The following is a 17,490-nucleotide window of genomic DNA, read 5'->3' as shown; positions in this document are numbered from 1 at the left end:
TAGTAGAGTTTAATACCAACCCCTGTTATAAAGGAGGGATGTTATGCTTACTGCACGTGGATTTGAAGTTACAGACAAGAGCCAGCCACAGTGCCTGCTTTGTCAGCCCATGCAGGTTGTTAAACCTCGTCTGTCTGTACAGTACCTATTATGCTGATGACTGTCGGGTACTTAAAGCTAGTCCGCTTCCGGATCGTCCCACATTTTGAGACCAAACTCGTTGCCGGATTTGCTCATCTTCCACTTGTCAATCAGCGCAAAATCCCGACACGACACCCACCAATGTGAAAAACAAGACCAGAGCTTCTTCGTGCGACAGTCACTCTCTACCATCTTCAAAGCGCTTTCGGTCATTTGATACGGCATTTCACTTTGAAAAGCTGACCGACTGTCTTTCCTCTCCTGCCAAAAGGAGCACTCTTTACCCGATCAATTCTAGTATTTAATTCCCGACCGACCTTGACGGCCTTGTCCCTCTCGCATCCGGAAATCTCCAAAAAAAAAAGTCGCCTTTACGCCAGCCAGCCAGACACCCAAGATGGCTGACCAACAGGCTAGTCTGCAGGAAATCCTCGCGCGCCTTGGTACGTATTTACTCTGTCGCTTCAATGTGCGCTACATGCCATCACAATAAGGGTCGCAAGACTAATTAACTTGAACTTCAAAAGGCGCTGCGCAATCCGCAACACCCCAGCCTCCTCCTGGTGCGGGAGCTGGTCTACCTGCCTACCCTCCGCCTCAACAGTACCCAAACGCGCCGCCGCCTGCTCCCTACGGAGCGCCGAATCCCTACTCTTACCCGCAACCTTCTGCCAGCGGTAGCGTTGACCTGTCCAAGGTGACACCCTACTCCTCCGGCGTCGTACCTGGTCCCGGCGCTGCCGGCGACAGCTTTCAGGACGCCATCGCAAAGGCCCGGAGTTATGCTTCGAATCATGGGGCTACCCCCTACGAGCGCCCAGCCAATGGCTACGGTAACGATCATCGTGGTGGGCCCTCGTCTGGCTATCCGCGATCACGCTCACGCTCACCAAGACGCGATCAAGGGTACGGTCGCGACAACTACAACTCGTACCGTGAGGAAAGACGAGATGACCGCGGACGTGACCAAGGCTTCGGTCGGGACCGCGAGCGATCATTCTCTCCCCGCAGTCGTCGCCAGAACAACACTTTCTCACCTCGTGGCGGCCACGGCACTCGCGAGCGTAGTCCAATTGGCGGCGGCGGCGGCGGCGACGACAACTCAGAGATTATGCAAATCGAAGCAAGTCTTGTCGGTCTCATCATTGGCCGAGGAGGCGAGAACCTACGCCGCATAGAAAATGATACGCAGTGTCGTGTTCAATTCCTCCCTGCTGCCCCCACCGACGGCGACCATCGCCAATGCAAGATTTCCGGGCCAGCTTTCAGGCGTGCCGAGGCTAGGACTGCTATCAACCGCATCATTGACGACAGTGGCATGGCACCTCTCAATAGAGGTGGTGGCGGTGGCGGCTACAATGCGGGCGGTAGAGATCGCAATGCCGTGATCGAGCCCAAGGAAGGCGAGGAGTGCATCCAGATTATGGTCCCCGATAGAACCGTGGGCCTGATCATTGGGCGTGGTGGTGAGACGATACGTGATCTTCAAGAGCGAAGCGGCTGTCACATCAATATTGTTGGTGAGCAGAAGAGCGTCAATGGCCTACGTCCGGTCAACCTGATAGGAAGCATGGAGACTACCACACGGGCCAAGAACCTCATCATGGAGATTGTGGACAGCGACACCCGCAATGGGGGTGCTCCTGGTGGTGGAGGTGGTGGACGACCGCAGTACGGTGATGGACCGCCTGGCCGTGGCCAGCGCGGCGACCACATGGGTGGCGGACCTGATAAGACGAACGATTCCATTTACGTGCCCTCGGAAGCCGTGGGCATGATTATCGGCAAAGGTGGCGAGACTATTCGTGAGATGCAGAGCAGCACCGGCTGCAAGATCAACGTTTCGCAGTCATCTGGACCGAACGAAACCGAACGCGAAATTGGGCTTGTCGGCAGCCTAGACGCTATCGCAAGGGCGAAGCAGGCCATCGAAGACAAAGTCGAAGCAGTCCGCCAGAAGAACAGTGGCGGCGGCGGCGGTGGTGGTGGTGGTGGTGGATATGGGGGACGTGGACGTCATCGCGATTATGATAACCCGAACTATGGACAGGCATCTAACCACAGCGCACCAGCAGCCCAGAGTCAGCAACCTCCTGCAGTGCAGGGTCAGCCGGCCGGAGGGGCTGCCGGAGCCGACCCGTATGCAGCCTGTAAGCGTTTTGTTCTCCCCTTGTTGATGGGCATCCTCCTTTTTTTTCATTCACAGTATTGATTCTAACATACTTCTCTCTTTTTCTCACAGACGGTGGCTACCAAGCGTATGCTGCCATGTGGTTCCAAGCGATGGCCCAAGCACAACAGCAACAGACCGGTGATGCTGACAAGAAAACCGGCCCCCCTGGAGTTTAGGTGCTCCTTTGAGATGCACTTCGCCATGACGACTGCAACTGTGTGCTTGATGCCATGATGCTCGCGATATGAGTAACTTGCCACGTCATGAATGCACCGACTGCCTGACATGGATTTTGATGCCGTGCTCGCCTCCACGATGCAACCATTACCAACAACACCTATCTTGGATCACATTACCCACGACATGATATTGCACGACATTCCGATGATTCTGGCCGCCCTTAATCCTCTTCATGACTTCCCTGTCCCGCCCATAACATCTTCTGGCACGTTTCCTCTTTTTTTTGTTTCTTGGTTTCTCCTATGGCTCAGGGCGGCCAGCCGCACATATGCCCCGAATGAAGTGTCGCTCAGCAGCGTCATGCCGAGTTGTCTGTGATGCTTGTCACTTCGCCAACAAAAGCTCGAAATCCGTCCAGGCCGTGTTGACTGCATATTGCGAATGGCGGTGACATGCATGGACATTGCCACGCGCGCATGACTTGGATTGATGATTGATCAACTTAAAAAGTCGTAATCATGGATTCATCCGCCTCACAGGATCACGCGCGAGTACGGCTGTTATTTGCTGAGGTCTGGCATGCATGATCAAGATGTCACCCATGAGTACCGACATGACGAAAAGCACAGTCCAGTTCCCCCTCCTCGTCCGGTTGTGGAAAATATTTGAAGGGAGTGACGTCTTGCTCGTATCCCGACTTTTGATTTGGTCTGGTTCCTTGAGACTGCGTCACTTGCATCGTACCATCATACGCCCGCGTGCTTCGAAGCTATTGCAATTCTACTTGCAGCTTTCGAACAGGTCAGCTGCTTGATTGTACCTTTGCCATCACAACTCCTGGCAATAAGAGAAAATCCTCTTTGCATGTTCTATGTGAACGAGGAATTCCTATGCCATATATGTGGTTTGAATGGTTTAAAGGAGTTACGTTTGGTACTTGCTAGGTTTTTCGTCTTCTTTCTTTTCTCTGTCTCTCTTTACTTCTCTTTTTGGAAAAAGCTCCCAGTGTCTTGGGCGACTTGACGTTGGCCCAGCCTTGCTTCTCACTGAACATTGAATGGCATTTCCAAAAGACCATGAACGCCGACGATACATGGGTTTTTGATTCATTGAGATTTTTCGCATCTACGTCTGACGTCTGCTCGAAAAAGAAATTACATCAAGGATGGGTCGGCAGGGTACAAAGAGTTTTCTATTCTTTTGTTTTCTTCTATCGGTTGGTCACATTGCATGGTTGCATCAAGGTTTCCTGTCCTCTTTTTTCGCCCTCCTTTTCATTTGCTTCTATAGTGTATAATTACTTGGGAAAAAAGCACATTTCAAAAACATTCCTCTCTTACTGGACGTCACTCATGGAAAGTGATGTTAATTCCCAGGTCTGTATGTCTACCACTAAGACCTGGATGTCACCACAGTTCTCATGTTTACTGCTGTGGGAACGTGAATGGTCGAAGCTACACCCATGAGCCAGTGTTTTGGTACGCAGGCAGCGTTTTCTTGCCAGCGCATGATGTGTTAGTGAAGAGCCACGCTGTTGGGTCTCATGCAAGCTGTCGATGAAAAAGCAGGCTGAGAATTGCAAGTCGAACTCGGAGCCTTTTATCAGCCTGTCAAAGACAGCTGATATCTCATAATCTTCCAAAATAATCGGCAACCCGCCACACAGAAAAACCCGAGCACTACATCTTTGTGGAAACAGATCTTGGATGAAAGCCGGCGCCGAATCCAGGACTCCGTACAGCAGGCTTCTCGCCAACCCTATGATACTTCCCTGCTAGGCTGTGGCAGGTCTTCTTGAATTGGCCCGCCGTTTTGAGTGCCTTCTTAACAAGATCGATTGTATTTCAAGAAAAAGCCCAGGCTGCAACAAGTCTAACGTCATATGTCAGCATATCTTGGATCTTTTATTTTAATACCCATCTGACCTGAGAAGTTATTTTCACATTGCCGCCCAGTGACCTTAGTGCTCGTGAGAAAATGTGTGGACGGGGCGGCTTTTTCTTTTTCTTTTTTCTTGCGCGTGTCAGCTTCGCAGCGATGGTTACGGGAAGCAACCCAAAGGTAATCGGAACCACAATGATAAGTACTGGGGCAATATGCATATACTTGGCATTATGAACCGAAATATTCGAATAAATTTGTACATAATACCCATTCACATCAGACATCGACGTAGGAGCACAAAATTAGGTAAGGGAAAAAAATCAGTAGAAAGTATATCCCGGTCACCACTACTAGCTAGAGGTGCAATGTGACAAAAAGTCAAAAGGAATCGACAACGACAGGATTCGAACCTGTGAGGCCGAAGCCATATGATATCTGTATCAGGTGATCCGAAAGGTATCAAGTGATGATTCTAGTCATACCCTTTAACCACTCAGGCACGTTGCCGGTTGAAAACTCTAGGTACTGTTAACACTATAGCCGGTACTGTTCTCAAGGCAGAAATGATTTCCACTTTGCTTGAACGTGGGGAATCGCCTATGGTCTACTCCTCGATCCTTGGCTAGGCCTATGCTGATATTCGTTAAACAATTCCTGGGTTTTAGTTTGTGGCAATGGCGGCTAATACTCTCCACTATACAGGCCTGCGCCTCGTTATTTTTTACTTGATTGTTCCTAATAATCGTTTCCTTGCGAATTCCTCCTCTGTCACTAATAAGCCTTGTCGAGAAATTGACAATTTATATCACTTATCTCCATAAGCCTTGGTCTTTTTGTAAGGCTGTTCGGTACTCTCTATTTATTCATCATATGTTTCAAGGAAGAATTCTAAAACTCTGGTATTTCAAAACAGCTCCGTAGAGCGGGTCAGTCATGCTGGGCAGGATATACAAGTGTGAAATTTGGTTTCGTGACAAGGAAAGTAATGCAAAAACACTTAGTGATGGAGCCAGATGCTTAAGGGAAAGGTGGCAAAATATCCGGGAATAACATGCAGGTTAGTTCAGCCCTATGCTGATCGGTTCTAACCCATGCCTGCTTGATCTGCTGGTCTGGAATCCTTTACATTGGGGTTGTACTTAACCAGGCAAGCCAGGACTGCACAACTGCTCCCATGAATACACTATACGTCTTCAGCAACAGCCTCGTAGAAGACCTCGAATTCAAACCGACACATTGGTCCATCCTCCGCACACAATATGGGCCACCAGGCAAGAGTTCTCAGGCAGTCCTTTCACTTTTTTTTAGTTGAAGGATGTTGTTTCCGAGGTTGAGCTGGTCAGTGACCTTGATCGAGCGAATCCCAGGCCTGAACATTAAACCTGTCAAGATGCTTTCAACATAGGTCGTCCCAATCAAGTATGACTCCCAACGTTCGCTTGCCTCCTTACAAAAAAAAAGTAAACTGTTATCTTTCAAATCACTCCATAAGCAAGCGCAATCTAACTTCATATCTTGTTGGCAGGCCACGTGGGCCTCATCAGATGGGACAGATTTCTTTTCATAGGTAGCCAAGCGTACAGACAAGCTCTTTTCCGAGGAGAGAAGCTGTATCTTGAAAACCACGTGCATGTCAAAGGCTCTACCTATTTGGCATTTCGGCCGTAATTGCGCTAGGAGACGCACATCGGAAATCCAGGAGACGAGCCGCCAAGCCACGTTCCGACATTGCCTGAAAAGGCCCCCCCCCCAAAGTCGTCGTTGCACGAGACAAAATTTTGGTTGCCTTGGCATTTCTCTAGGCTAGAAAAAATTCCGCTCAGGTATACTCCGTACTCCGTACTCGTGATAACGCACGAACGCACGGATATGTGAGTTCCTGAAGCCGGGTTGGGCTCCTAGGTTGAGGCGGTCAATCCGTGGGGGGGCAGCGTCCCCTGCGACGCGGGCCGGCTGTACGGCTCCCGCGTGACCCTGAATTCCAAGAGCGGTGAGGGGGATCTAGACCCAGTAGGATCTGCGAGATTTTGAACTCTTCTCAAAAGGTTGAAAGGTTGAGCGGGAATGGATGTTGTGAAAAAGAGCTCAAAATGGGCAATCAATTTTGATTTGGTATCAGCTGACCATACAGGCCCCGTCTTCCCCCGAGGTGCGGCAATCCAATAGTTTAAAATTGCAACCCTTGATGTGCCCCAGTGGTTCGGAAGTAAACCTGTCTAGCTACGGAGTAGCCTAGGCACGGCACCTAAGAATCAAAAATGGAGTCTTGTAACTAAGGTATTGTCATTTGTTCTGACTGTGACCGAGTCACGAAAGCTGAATGGAAATGCAAAAAACAAACACACCGAAGAATCAGTTTGTAAATGATGCACCAGGACAAACCGCCAGTCATGCACAGTCAAGGTTTTTTTTTTTTTTTTTTTTTTTTTTTGTTTTTTTTTTTCACGTGATATCATATGCTGCCAATATTACTCAATTTTTTGTTGCGCTTATTTTTGTGATGTCAGCTCCCCTAGCTTGGTACCTACCTAAGATACCTAGCTACCCAAGCTTACAGTTGGTAACAGTGGGGATGAGCGGACAAAGGGTGAAAAGTCGGGCTGAAGGAGACCCGCAAATGTCTCGGGTTGGATGCGGATGCCATGCCAGCCCGAGCCCGCAATACTCGGACGAAGAGTGATGCAATGCGGGGTCTCTAGCAGGTCTACGTAGCTTCCTGTCTTAGTCAAGCACCAAGGGCAGTACCACAACCTAGGTAAGCAAGGTAAGGTACCTAGCTTCTGTGCTCGTCCAAGCGCTCCTGTTTTCTCCTCTGTCATCTCTTCTGTCCGACTTTGAAAATCCAAACATCGGAATATGCCAACCTGCTCACAGTCGAAATGACCCAATGACGGAGGTTCAAAAATACCCAAGGTCCGTGTTTTGTAGGCTGGCTGGAGCGTGACTATGTAGGAAGTAGTACAACATACATTGACATGCATGGAATGATTGACTGTCTAACTAACCATGATGTCAAAGTGGTCTGTGGGTAATAGTATTATTCACCGACAAAACTTTGGCTATTCTGGTATGAACCTACATACCTCTGGTAGCCTTTCTCGTCGTAGTCTAGGCTCCCTTACCTTAGCAGAAGATCTCCAGATACTTCCATGATGTGCATAACGGTAGGGGAAAAAATATATGTGCAGGTCATCCAACGATGACAGAGGTGCCGCTTTCCTTTATGTAAGTCAAGGACGAAATACGTAAAAAGTCTCCAGCACAATTACATTTTCATCTTTGACTCCACTCAAATTTACATCCGTCACTTGATGGGAAGTGGCAACTCAATTCTTCTTGCAAAGACTCAAGCACGACTCTCTGCTCACTCCGTCCCAGTCCCTGTCTCCACGTGCCTTTTACTGGAACAAAATTGGGAAGAATTGAAATCGTCACTCTCTGCACTTTGTTTTTGCAGTCAAGAAACCGGTGGACCTACAATATTGACAAAGTAAGAACCACACACCCCTGCTTTCCTGTTGCACTTAGCTCGCCCGCCTGTCCAATGGTATGCAGGGCATTATTCCTTAGATCTCGAGACACCCGTTTGATTTTCTTTACGGCAGTATCCGATCTTTCAGGAACACGTCTTACTTTGCCTTGCCTTTTTTGCCTGCCGACCTACCTTGAGTAGGTAGCTACCTACTCTACCTACCTACCTCACATACCTACGCTACCTGACTTGATCTTACCCACCCAAAATCACCTAACACCCACGGATACCATTCTTCCCTGGTGTGGATGCAATCAAGTGACCTGACGTCTCTTCCGGAAAACGCAGAGGGACTAGCACTGAGTAAAAATAGCGGTACGTTCTCAGGCTCCCCTGCTGCCTACCAGAAAGTCACGATGACTTTTTTTTGCAGCTAGTCTGGCCTGCAAGCAACCTGGTGCACGTAGCCCAGCTCTCAATTTAAACCCCACACATGCTCCAAACTGCCAAACTTACTACCGCGACTCACGCGACCTCCCTTCCCTCAAAGAAAAGCCCCTTTGGTCCCCTGGAACTGCTTAATTCTTTGCCGAACGCACCGTTCCTGACAGACGGTTTCCGGGATTTCAGAACAACGATAAAACAACATCCATTCACTAAATGGCCAACAACTCACCGGATCACCACTGGAAACTAGGAACCGACATCAAGGCGCACATATAGCAAGGGCGGAAAGTTGAGCTCCTTTACGACGAACAGCGAGAGCAAGCTCATTTTCTGGACACCCCAAAACACGACTCAACCGGCAAACCTCCAAGTGCACACAAAATTTCGGAGAGGAATAGAGATATTTCACCGTTATGGCTCCCTCAAGAAATGGAGTTGGCGTTCGCGCTGAGGACACCAGGCTTTGCGTGGTGATGGTGGGCCTTCCAGCCAGAGGAAAGTCGTACATAGCACAAAAAGGTGAGGTTCTCTTGTCTATTGTTTTTTTTTTTTGTCTTTGCTTTTTCTGCTTCTTCCCTAACCCCCCCTCCCACCACATCTTACTATTTTTTTTTTTCCCTCTTGCTTTTTCTCCTTGACTGGTTAAACCGAATTTTCCACCTCTCTCAATTCAATTTATTTTTCTTCGTCTGCCCTTCCGCACGCCCGAATCTCGTTTTTTCGGGTGTCCCGTGCCCCCCCTTTTTTTCGCTGTCCCGGACTAACCCGAAGGCCTCCTAATGTGGGTCCCACCGCCATATGATCGCCAGCTCAACGATATCTTCGCTGGCTCTCTATCGAGGCAAAGACGTTTAACGTCGGTAATTACAGGCGCAAAGATGCTGCTCACCCTCCGGCCGACTTCTTCGACACGCAAAATGAGGATGGTGAGAAGAAGCGCCGGGCGGCCGCTGAGGCCGCCATCAACGACATGTTGAGTTGGTTCCGTAGTGGTGGCATCGTCGGTATCCTCGATGCCACAAACAGCACCAAGGATCGTCGCAAGTGGGTTCGTGAGTTGATAGAGGCCGAGGGTATTGAGGTCATGTTTGTCGAAAGCAAGTGTGATGATGAGAACCTCATCTTGGCCAACATTCGGGACGTCAAGACGACAAGTCCCGACTACCTGGGAATCGACGCCGATCAGGCCGCTACCGACTTCCAAAAACGCATTGAAAACTACAAAAAGGTGTACAAGACCATCGACGAAGACCAAGACGAGGAAGACTTGACATATCTCAAGATCATGGACGTCGGAAAGCAGGTCATCATTAACCGCATCCAGGACTACCTCGAAAGTCGGGTTGTTTATTTCCTCATGAACCTTCACATTCGGCCGCGGTCTATCTGGTTATCACGTGTAAGTTGCCAGTACTACTCGTCCACGCTACTTGTATCTCCTCGTGCTGCTCTTCGCCTGACACGCGACCTACCGATCTATACCTGCCGTTACTATTTCGGTGTTCGGTATCCGGCATCAATTGGAAACAACATATCACGTGACTGACCAATCTTCTTCTAGCATGGCGAGTCTATGTACAATCTCGATGGTCGCATCGGAGGTGACTCGGAGCTGTCTCCTCGAGGTGAGGAATACGCCAAAGCCTTGCCAGACCTAGTGAGGCAGTCTGTCGGGGTATGTATCATATTCAACTCCAGGTGAAGTTGAAAACGTTTCAGCTTGGACCTGACTGACAAACATGTTAGAATGACCGTCCCTTAACGGTCTGGACATCAACTCTCCGCCGCACCATCGCCACAGCCCGCCACCTACCTCCACACTATAACCAGCTCCAGTGGAAGGCACTCGATGAGCTTGACGCCGGCGTGTGCGATGGCATGACCTACCAGGAAATCAAGAACGTTTACCCCGCTGATTTCCAGGCTCGCGACGAGGACAAGTACAACTATCGTTACCGCGGTGGAGAATCGTACCGGGACGTGGTCATTCGATTGGAGCCCATCATCATGGAGCTGGAGCGGTCCGAGGACATCCTCATTGTCACCCACCAGGCCGTTCTCAGGTGTATCTACGCCTACTTTACCGAGAAGGACCAGAGCGCCAGCCCTTGGATGCACGTCCCACTGCACACCTTGATCAAGCTGACGCCCCGCGCGTACGGAACTCAGGTCGAGAGGATGAGTGCCGGCATCGAGGCCGTCAGCACCTGGAGGGGCAAGGGCAGCACTGCCAAGCATGAGGACCCAGTACCCGAAGCTATGAACTAGCGGGAACTTTTTTTTTCATTTTGATTGGCGACGAAGAAAAACCCAAGGCAGATGTGTTGCCTGGTAGCTGATTTGTTTTACTCTCATTTTATCCCATTCTCACCTACCCTGCTCAGCCCTTTGATGGCCGTGCGTAGGGACTGCTTTTGTGTACGCTCTGCTTTTATTAAAACTTACAAATCAGCGCTATTCTGGGCAACCGCCGTGTCGTCACCAAGGGGTTTGTGGGACTAAAAGGAACAAACGAATTAGGGATTGGGAATCGGTATCTTAAAAGAGGATTTTTTCTGCATTGGTATGGATTAACAGGCATTAGGTACATGCCAGCAATGAGCGACCCCAGGAACAAAATATTATGTGATATTCATAGCCGCATCTGGGCTCCAGTCGGACATATGGAGCCACAAAAACTTCCTCATCTGAAATAGGATCATTTACAGCGAGTGCGCATCAAGAGTTATAACTTTGTACCCATCTATTGAGTGTGTGTGTGAGAGAGAGAGAGAGAGAGAGAGAGAGAGAGAGAGAGAGAGAGAGAGGAGGACGTGGTCCATGTCACGAAGGTCTGGTGGAACAGTAGCAGTGTATTTCCACCGGTATAAGCTATCTTTTCTCCATTTACCCCCAAATGGGGTATTGAACTTCTTGGGTACAATGCACTCACACGCCCAAGGACAAGCATGCACACAAACACCGCCACCGCCACTGTCACCGTAGTCTCTAACCATGAACCGGTTTGGACTGATAGCAAAACACTACGTACACACCGAATACGTGGGCAAGCTAGCCCCAGCCCTCACGAAGCCCGCATCCCACTGCGGCTGGTCGGTCCCGACCACGGTCCCTGCCCTGCCCTGGCTGACGCAGAGAGTGTCGGCGGTGAGGAGCTGGTTGCCTATAAAGTCGGTGCTGGCGCGGATGCTCCCGCACAGCGAACAGAAGAAGCCGCGGCACGTCTGGTAGTCAAACACGACGCAGCTGTTGCGGGCGAGGAGCAGATCCTGGGCGGTCGCGTAGACCTGGTCGATAATGACGTTGCAGTCGCGCGACGCCGGCGCCGGGTTCACGCTCTCACACTCGTAGAAGTCGAGCGCCTTGACCTCCTGCCGCTTGTCCAGCGCGGCCAGCGCGGCCCGCCCGGCAACGTACCGGTCGCGCCGGACCCTGAAACTACGGCCGTCGATGAACTCATCTGGCAGCCGGGTGAGGCCGGCTCGGGGCCGCTCGCGCGTCGGTTCCACGACCTTTGTGGTGAAGCCGGCTGGTGCGCCCGATGGGACGCGTGGGGCCTGCATGCGGAAGTTGTCGCTGGTTTGTGCTGGGCGGCTGGCCGGGCGGCGCGGGCGAGATGGCGTCTGGCGGACGTCGAGGGTGCCGAGGGCCGTTGTCAGACCTACCAGGGCGGCGAGGAGGTAGATAGGCTTCATGATAGCAGCTTGAAAGGATGAATATGGAGTGGTCTGGAATAATAGTGTAGAACTAGGTGCTGGATATCTGTTGGGTACAGAGGGCCCTGGGAAATACAGTCACGCAGTAAATAGCTTTATATTCTCAAGAGCGTCTCATATAAGCATTTCTTGGACCTTCAACGTCAAAAGTGTGGGACTCCGGGTAAGGTGGAATGAGAGCCACCTACCCCAGACTCAAGGTATTGCTCTGGCAGGCTCTCATAATAGGCGAACCAAGCCCGATATATTAAAGAGCGGCACGAAATGCGGACAAGCTACTGGGCCTGCGAGATGTACCGGCAACTATCCACGGGCTCTCACGTCTGACCACAGCCGATGCTAGAGAGCCACGCAACAGTCGGCCGTTTTGACATCCCGTTTATAGCATCCTGCATATCAGTTTCCAGACCTGCAGAAATAACACCACTTCCAGCAGCATGGTTGAGCTACTTGTTTGTCCCGAAGTCGGAACACCCTCGCGGCCCTGTGATGAGCCGTTTCTATGCTTAAATTGTGTGTGGCCCGTAAGTAATATCGACATTTCCCCGGATGCGGGGAAATGTCCACGGGGAACGGTCCAGGTGCTGGCTGGGCTTACGAGATGGAGGAAGAAATTGAGTGTGAAAAGGACAAAGCAGTGGGAAGTGCAGATGCTCGGCTGGGGAAATAATTGTTTTGGTTGCGATTACTGCTGTTGCCCTCCACAGTGGGAAGCATCCATCTTGGAGTTCTCGGCCACCTAATGGTTATTTTTGGCAAAACGGGAGGATATTCGGGTATGCAGGTAACGCTGGCATTCGAATACTTGTCTGATTCTACTACCCTTAAGCGGTTTGACGAGGTAAATTTACCACCACATATATTTGGTGTGTCTTGTGATCGTAGTCAATTTCAGTCGTGGTGAAAAACATCTTGTTTATGATGTGTCAAAGCTGATGGTGATGAAGTCTCTAGGGTAAAGGGCGAAACTAGCTCAACCGGTCTTACCTACCCTGAATCAAACTATTCCCTGCACAGACGACCCACCATGCTGCCTTATCGCGTTATCAGCTACATTTTGGCCCCGCAACAAGGGTCTTTCGCGGGCCCGCTCGACATTTTTTTTTCTTGACCGCCCGCATTTGCCCATCTTCTGCCAGCAAAGGCGCGAAGCAACCGAAACTTGGTGCTTAAATCAGTATACCAAAAATCCTCAGCCATAACATCCCCCAACAAACGATAAAATGGATGACAGGTCGAGCAAGAAGAGAAAGCTTAAAGAAGTCAACGGTGCCAAAGCTTCGGCTGCTGCTGCTGACGTTATCGTCAAGTCAAAGAAGCTGAAGAAGGCACAGCCGCAAGAGGATGTCGAACCCAAAGTTGACAATAATTCGGAGGAGGAGGAGGACGAGAACAGTTGGAGTGATGAAGAGGAGAATGAAGCCGCAGACGATGCCGCCGATCAATCCGACTCTGATGACGAAGGCGACGACACTATCGCCGCACCGGCTAAAGAGGCCGACAATGGCGACATCCCCGGCGATCTGACCTTGCCAACAACTGCCGAGTCCGAGGCACAGGCATTCTCCGAACTGAACCTCTCCGAAAACACGATGAAGGCCATTGAAGAGATGGGCTTTACAAAAATGACCGAGATCCAGAGGCGGGGTATTCCTCCACTGTTGGCTGGCAAGGACGTCCTTGGTGCGGCCAAGACCGGCTCCGGCAAGACGCTGGCCTTCCTGATACCCGCCGTCGAGATGCTTCGCTCGCTCAAGTTCAAGCCTCGCAACGGAACCGGCGTCATTGTCGTGTCGCCCACCCGCGAACTTGCCCTGCAGATCTTTGGTGTTGCGCGCGACTTGATGAAGCACCACTCGCAGACTTATGGCATTGTCATTGGTGGCGCAAACCGTCGCGCTGAAGCAGAGAAGCTCTCAAAGGGTGTCAACCTGCTCATCGCGACGCCGGGTCGGCTGCTCGATCACTTGCAAAACACGCCATTTGTCTTCAAGAATTTGCGATCCCTGGTCATCGACGAAGCGGATCGTATTCTGGAAATTGGTTTCGAAGATGAGATGAGGCAGATCATCAAGATTCTACCAAAGGAAAGACAATCAATGCTCTTCTCGGCTACACAGACAACCAAGGTTGAGGACCTCGCGAGGGTGTCTTTGCGCCCAGGACCACTTTATCTCAACGTGGACGAGGAGAAGGAGTACAGCACAGTGGAGGGACTGGAACAGGGCTACGTTGTCTGCGAAGCCGACAAGCGCTTCATCCTACTTTTTTCATTCCTGCAGAAGATGAAAAAGAAGAAGATTATCGTCTTCTTCAGCAGTTGCAACTCGGTCAAGTACTATGCTGAACTGCTGAACTACATCGACTGCCAAGTTCTGGACCTCCACGGCAAGCAAAAACAGCAGAAGCGAACCAACACTTTCTTTGAATTCTGCAACGCCGAAAGGGGAACTTTGATCTGCACAGATGTTGCTGCTCGTGGTCTTGATGTAAGTTGTTGAGCAGCCCTCTTGACATCTCCCTTGATGAACCACCATCGCTGACCAACCTGACTTTTAGATCCCTGCTGTTGACTGGATCGTGCAATTCGACCCGCCTGATGACCCTCGTGACTACATCCATCGTGTGGGAAGAACAGCACGTGGCACAAACAAGAAGGGTCGCTCCCTGATGTTTTTGTTGCCCAGCGAGGTTGGCTTCTTGACTTATCTCAAGCAGGCCCGTGTTCCTGTGGTCGAGTTTGATTTCCCGACCAAGAGCATCAAGAACGTGCAATCTCAACTCGAGAAGCTTATCGGCAAGAACTATTACCTCAACTCTAGCGCCAAGGATGGGTTCAGGTCATATCTGCATGCCTATGCGAGCCACAGCCTGCGGTCTGTCTTTGACATAAACAAATTGGACCTGGCAAAGGTTGCCAAGAGCTTTGGCTTTGCAACGCCACCAAGAGTGGACATTCAACTCGGTGCAAGCATGAGCAAGGACAAGAAAGCGGGAGGAAGGAGAGCATACGGAAGTCAACCCAGGCAAGGCGGTACATATGGAAAGAGGCGATAATGATGAAAAAGGACCTATTTGATAAAGGCGTTCACGCGAATGGCGTTAATTGTTTATGTACGATTCAAAAATAATTTCGGCGTCTATCTTTAGCCACGTCCCTGTGAACTACCTATTTATGTACCTACCTAAGCACTAAGGTAAGGTACCTTGATGCCTGTCAAGTGTGAATCTAAAGTGCCTCCTTATGCTGGGTACTTTCATTCAAATGTTCAAACCCTAACCCTGAAACCCCCTGGTGCCTGTCTCCATGTACCTACCCAGGATCCCCCATGTTCTGTCATGCATCAATTCGTTGCCGACGTAATGCGGCACATGCGCCCGCAGGCATATCTTCCGTCAACAACATCCGTGTGCTCCATCATCTCGTACTAATCTCTGACCAAATAATCGCTCGCTTCTAGCAACCTGTCTAGTAGTCACAAAATATTTGCTTTCCTAACACGCTCTCCCCCCCGCCCACCCAAGTGGACCATTTCGGGATTCTTATCAATCCTTCACGCAGAGCGAAACAGGCCTGGAGCCAAATCCCCGTCGTGATACCCAACATTTGCACTCTGTCAATCAAAATGTCAAACCCAAACGCTCTCTTTCTGCTCGCCGACCACATCAAGCTCTCCCTCCTGGAGAGGAAACGGGCACAGAGTCTCAACGTAGACGCCGGCAGCCAGGATGGTCACATATCACGGTCGCTAGATCAATTCCGTGAAGGGTTGGAGACGCTCGAGAAGGAACAGAAGAGGTTAGAAGAGGCAGGAGACGAAGAGTATGTTTGCTGAAACTATTTTCCATCGGTTCAATTTACACTTCCTTTTTTTTTGTTTTCTCTGCTAACAACCCTCACAGCAAGGCCCTCGATATAGCAGACTCCCTTCCCGCCCTCCAAAAACAGCTTGATGACCTCACATCCCAGTTTCACGGCTTCTCGTCCGTGGCCCCCAGTACACCCAACGACCCATCCCTCGCTTCCGACTTTGCAGCCGCCGAATCCATACCAGCGGGCGGCTCCAGGACGAAACAGGTTCGGTTCTCGGACAACCCGATGACGGCAGGCGGCCGCAGGGGCAACGAAGACGAGGACCTCGAGGCACAGCGCTCCGGGCTGCTGGGCCAACCGTACCGCGACGACCCGGACTCGGGCCCGACGTTCCGCGACCAGATTGAGGAGCAGGGCCTCGACAACGTTCAGGTGCACGCATACCACCAGCGGGTGATGGAGGAGCAGGACGCGCAGCTCGACGCGCTCGGGGCCAGCATCTCGCGGCAGCGCGAGCTGAGCATGCAGATCGGAGACGAACTCGATAGTCAGGTCGCCATGCTGGACGAGAGTGAGCGGGTCGTCGACCGCCACCAGAGCAGCTTGGACCGCGCCAGGAGGCAGGTCGGGAGGATCAGCAGGAACGCTGGCGAGACCAAGCAGTTCGGAATCATCATTGCTTTGATTGTCATTCTGGTGCTTTTGATCGCCATCTTCAAGTGAAGACTAGGCCAATGAGGTCATTTAATCACTGCCCCCGGGTTTGAACAATTGTTTACCCTTTTCAAGAAACGCCAAAGTCTTTTGTTTTCCTTTATCAAATCCGGGTTGCTGTTTACAATTTACCCAATGTGATCATCTTTATTGTTGCATGGATTTGGCGTTGGGCGAGGTTTTCTCCTTTTTCTTCTAATATACCTTCTGTGTATGTAAGATGTCCACGGGTTTTGCCATCTTATTGAGGAGAGATGTATTTGTACATACCCCCCGCTCAGGGTTGTATATAATGACGGCCTTTTGAAGAGAAGTTTACGCGCATTTAATTGCCATTGTTTTTGTGTAAAGGGCGTTCGTCTATTTGTCTAGCCCTTATATACTGCGGAATGGCACGATTGTCAGTCTTTTTGGATATTCAAAGCATTTTCGACTCAGCTATGGCATAGCCTTTTGTTGAGCCCGCCGAAACACAGCTAGAAGTGACAGTCCCAGGTTTCATCTTATGCTTCAAACCCCATTTCCATCCGAGATTTCTTTCTATTATCTTTCTACATTGTATATTCCAAGACCAATTCATGTTGGAATTCTCATTCGAGAATATTGTTTTTTGTACTGCCATTTTGTCTTTGGTGAGCCCTCTTATAGACTCATGTATAATGCTACGAGTTATCATTATGCCATGCATACATATATTCCCATCCACGGCCAAGATTTGACAATGCGCCTAGAGGAGACATTTTTACCACCGGTGAGATTAGCATGGAAATCAAGCTAGAGTTATCCTAAGCGAAGCGGCTTGCAGCATGATGTAATAGGTCCAAGATAAACGGATACAGGCAGATGGAAGAAAGAGAGCAAAAAGCCATTGACCATCAGGGGAAACCCAGATTGATATTCTGCTGGTGCCGAAATACGTCGCCCTTGTCTGACAATCTATCCAAAAGTA

At 50.4% G+C, this 17,490-nt stretch overlaps 6 protein-coding genes across 6 annotated transcripts; 5 read left to right on the top strand and 1 right to left on the bottom strand.

Moving 5' to 3' along the window:
* Window positions 1-254: 254 nt before the first annotated feature.
* Window positions 255-3,819, top strand: PgNI_00954 (uncharacterized protein). Its single transcript, XM_031121031.1, has 3 exons — window positions 255-584; window positions 669-2,291; window positions 2,384-3,819. The coding sequence occupies exons 1-3, from the start codon at window positions 539-541 to the stop codon at window positions 2,488-2,490; spliced, it is 1,776 nt and encodes a 591-aa protein (XP_030988060.1). The 5' UTR covers window positions 255-538; the 3' UTR covers window positions 2,491-3,819.
* Window positions 3,820-7,577: 3,758 nt separating this feature from the next.
* On the top strand, window positions 7,578-11,016 carry PgNI_00953 (uncharacterized protein; the record flags this gene model as incomplete). The annotated part of the gene is made up of 3 exons (XM_031121030.1): window positions 7,578-7,603; window positions 7,632-7,755; window positions 7,907-11,016. 3 exons carry the CDS (start codon window positions 7,578-7,580, stop codon window positions 7,946-7,948), a joined length of 192 nt encoding a protein of 63 aa, XP_030988058.1. The 3' UTR covers window positions 7,949-11,016.
* Window positions 11,017-11,291: 275 nt separating this feature from the next.
* PgNI_00951 (uncharacterized protein) lies at window positions 11,292-12,013 on the top strand (the record flags this gene model as incomplete). Its single annotated transcript, XM_031121028.1, has 2 exons — window positions 11,292-11,299; window positions 11,359-12,013. The coding sequence occupies 2 exons, from the start codon at window positions 11,292-11,294 to the stop codon at window positions 12,011-12,013; spliced, it is 663 nt and encodes a 220-aa protein (XP_030988056.1).
* Window positions 11,321-11,992, bottom strand: PgNI_00952 (uncharacterized protein; the record flags this gene model as incomplete). The annotated part of the gene is made up of 1 exon (XM_031121029.1): window positions 11,321-11,992. One exon carries the CDS (start codon window positions 11,990-11,992, stop codon window positions 11,321-11,323), a length of 672 nt encoding a protein of 223 aa, XP_030988059.1.
* Window positions 12,014-13,148: 1,135 nt separating the features above from the next.
* Window positions 13,149-15,178, top strand: PgNI_00950 (uncharacterized protein). The gene is made up of 2 exons (XM_031121027.1): window positions 13,149-14,502; window positions 14,573-15,178. The coding sequence occupies exons 1-2, from the start codon at window positions 13,237-13,239 to the stop codon at window positions 15,068-15,070; spliced, it is 1,764 nt and encodes a 587-aa protein (XP_030986605.1). The 5' UTR covers window positions 13,149-13,236; the 3' UTR covers window positions 15,071-15,178.
* Window positions 15,179-15,453: 275 nt separating this feature from the next.
* On the top strand, window positions 15,454-17,189 carry PgNI_00949 (uncharacterized protein). The gene is made up of 2 exons (XM_031121026.1): window positions 15,454-15,836; window positions 15,917-17,189. The coding sequence occupies exons 1-2, from the start codon at window positions 15,640-15,642 to the stop codon at window positions 16,548-16,550; spliced, it is 831 nt and encodes a 276-aa protein (XP_030987906.1). The 5' UTR covers window positions 15,454-15,639; the 3' UTR covers window positions 16,551-17,189.
* The last annotated feature ends 301 nt before the right edge of the window (window positions 17,190-17,490 follow it).

The sequence above is a fragment of the Pyricularia grisea genome, assembly GCF_004355905.1.
Source record: "Pyricularia grisea strain NI907 chromosome Unknown Pyricularia_grisea_NI907_Scaffold_1, whole genome shotgun sequence".
NCBI classification, from domain to species: domain Eukaryota; kingdom Fungi; phylum Ascomycota; class Sordariomycetes; order Magnaporthales; family Pyriculariaceae; genus Pyricularia; species Pyricularia grisea.
Note: the sequence above shows the minus strand (reverse complement) of the source record. Positions and strands in the feature narration are given on the sequence as shown.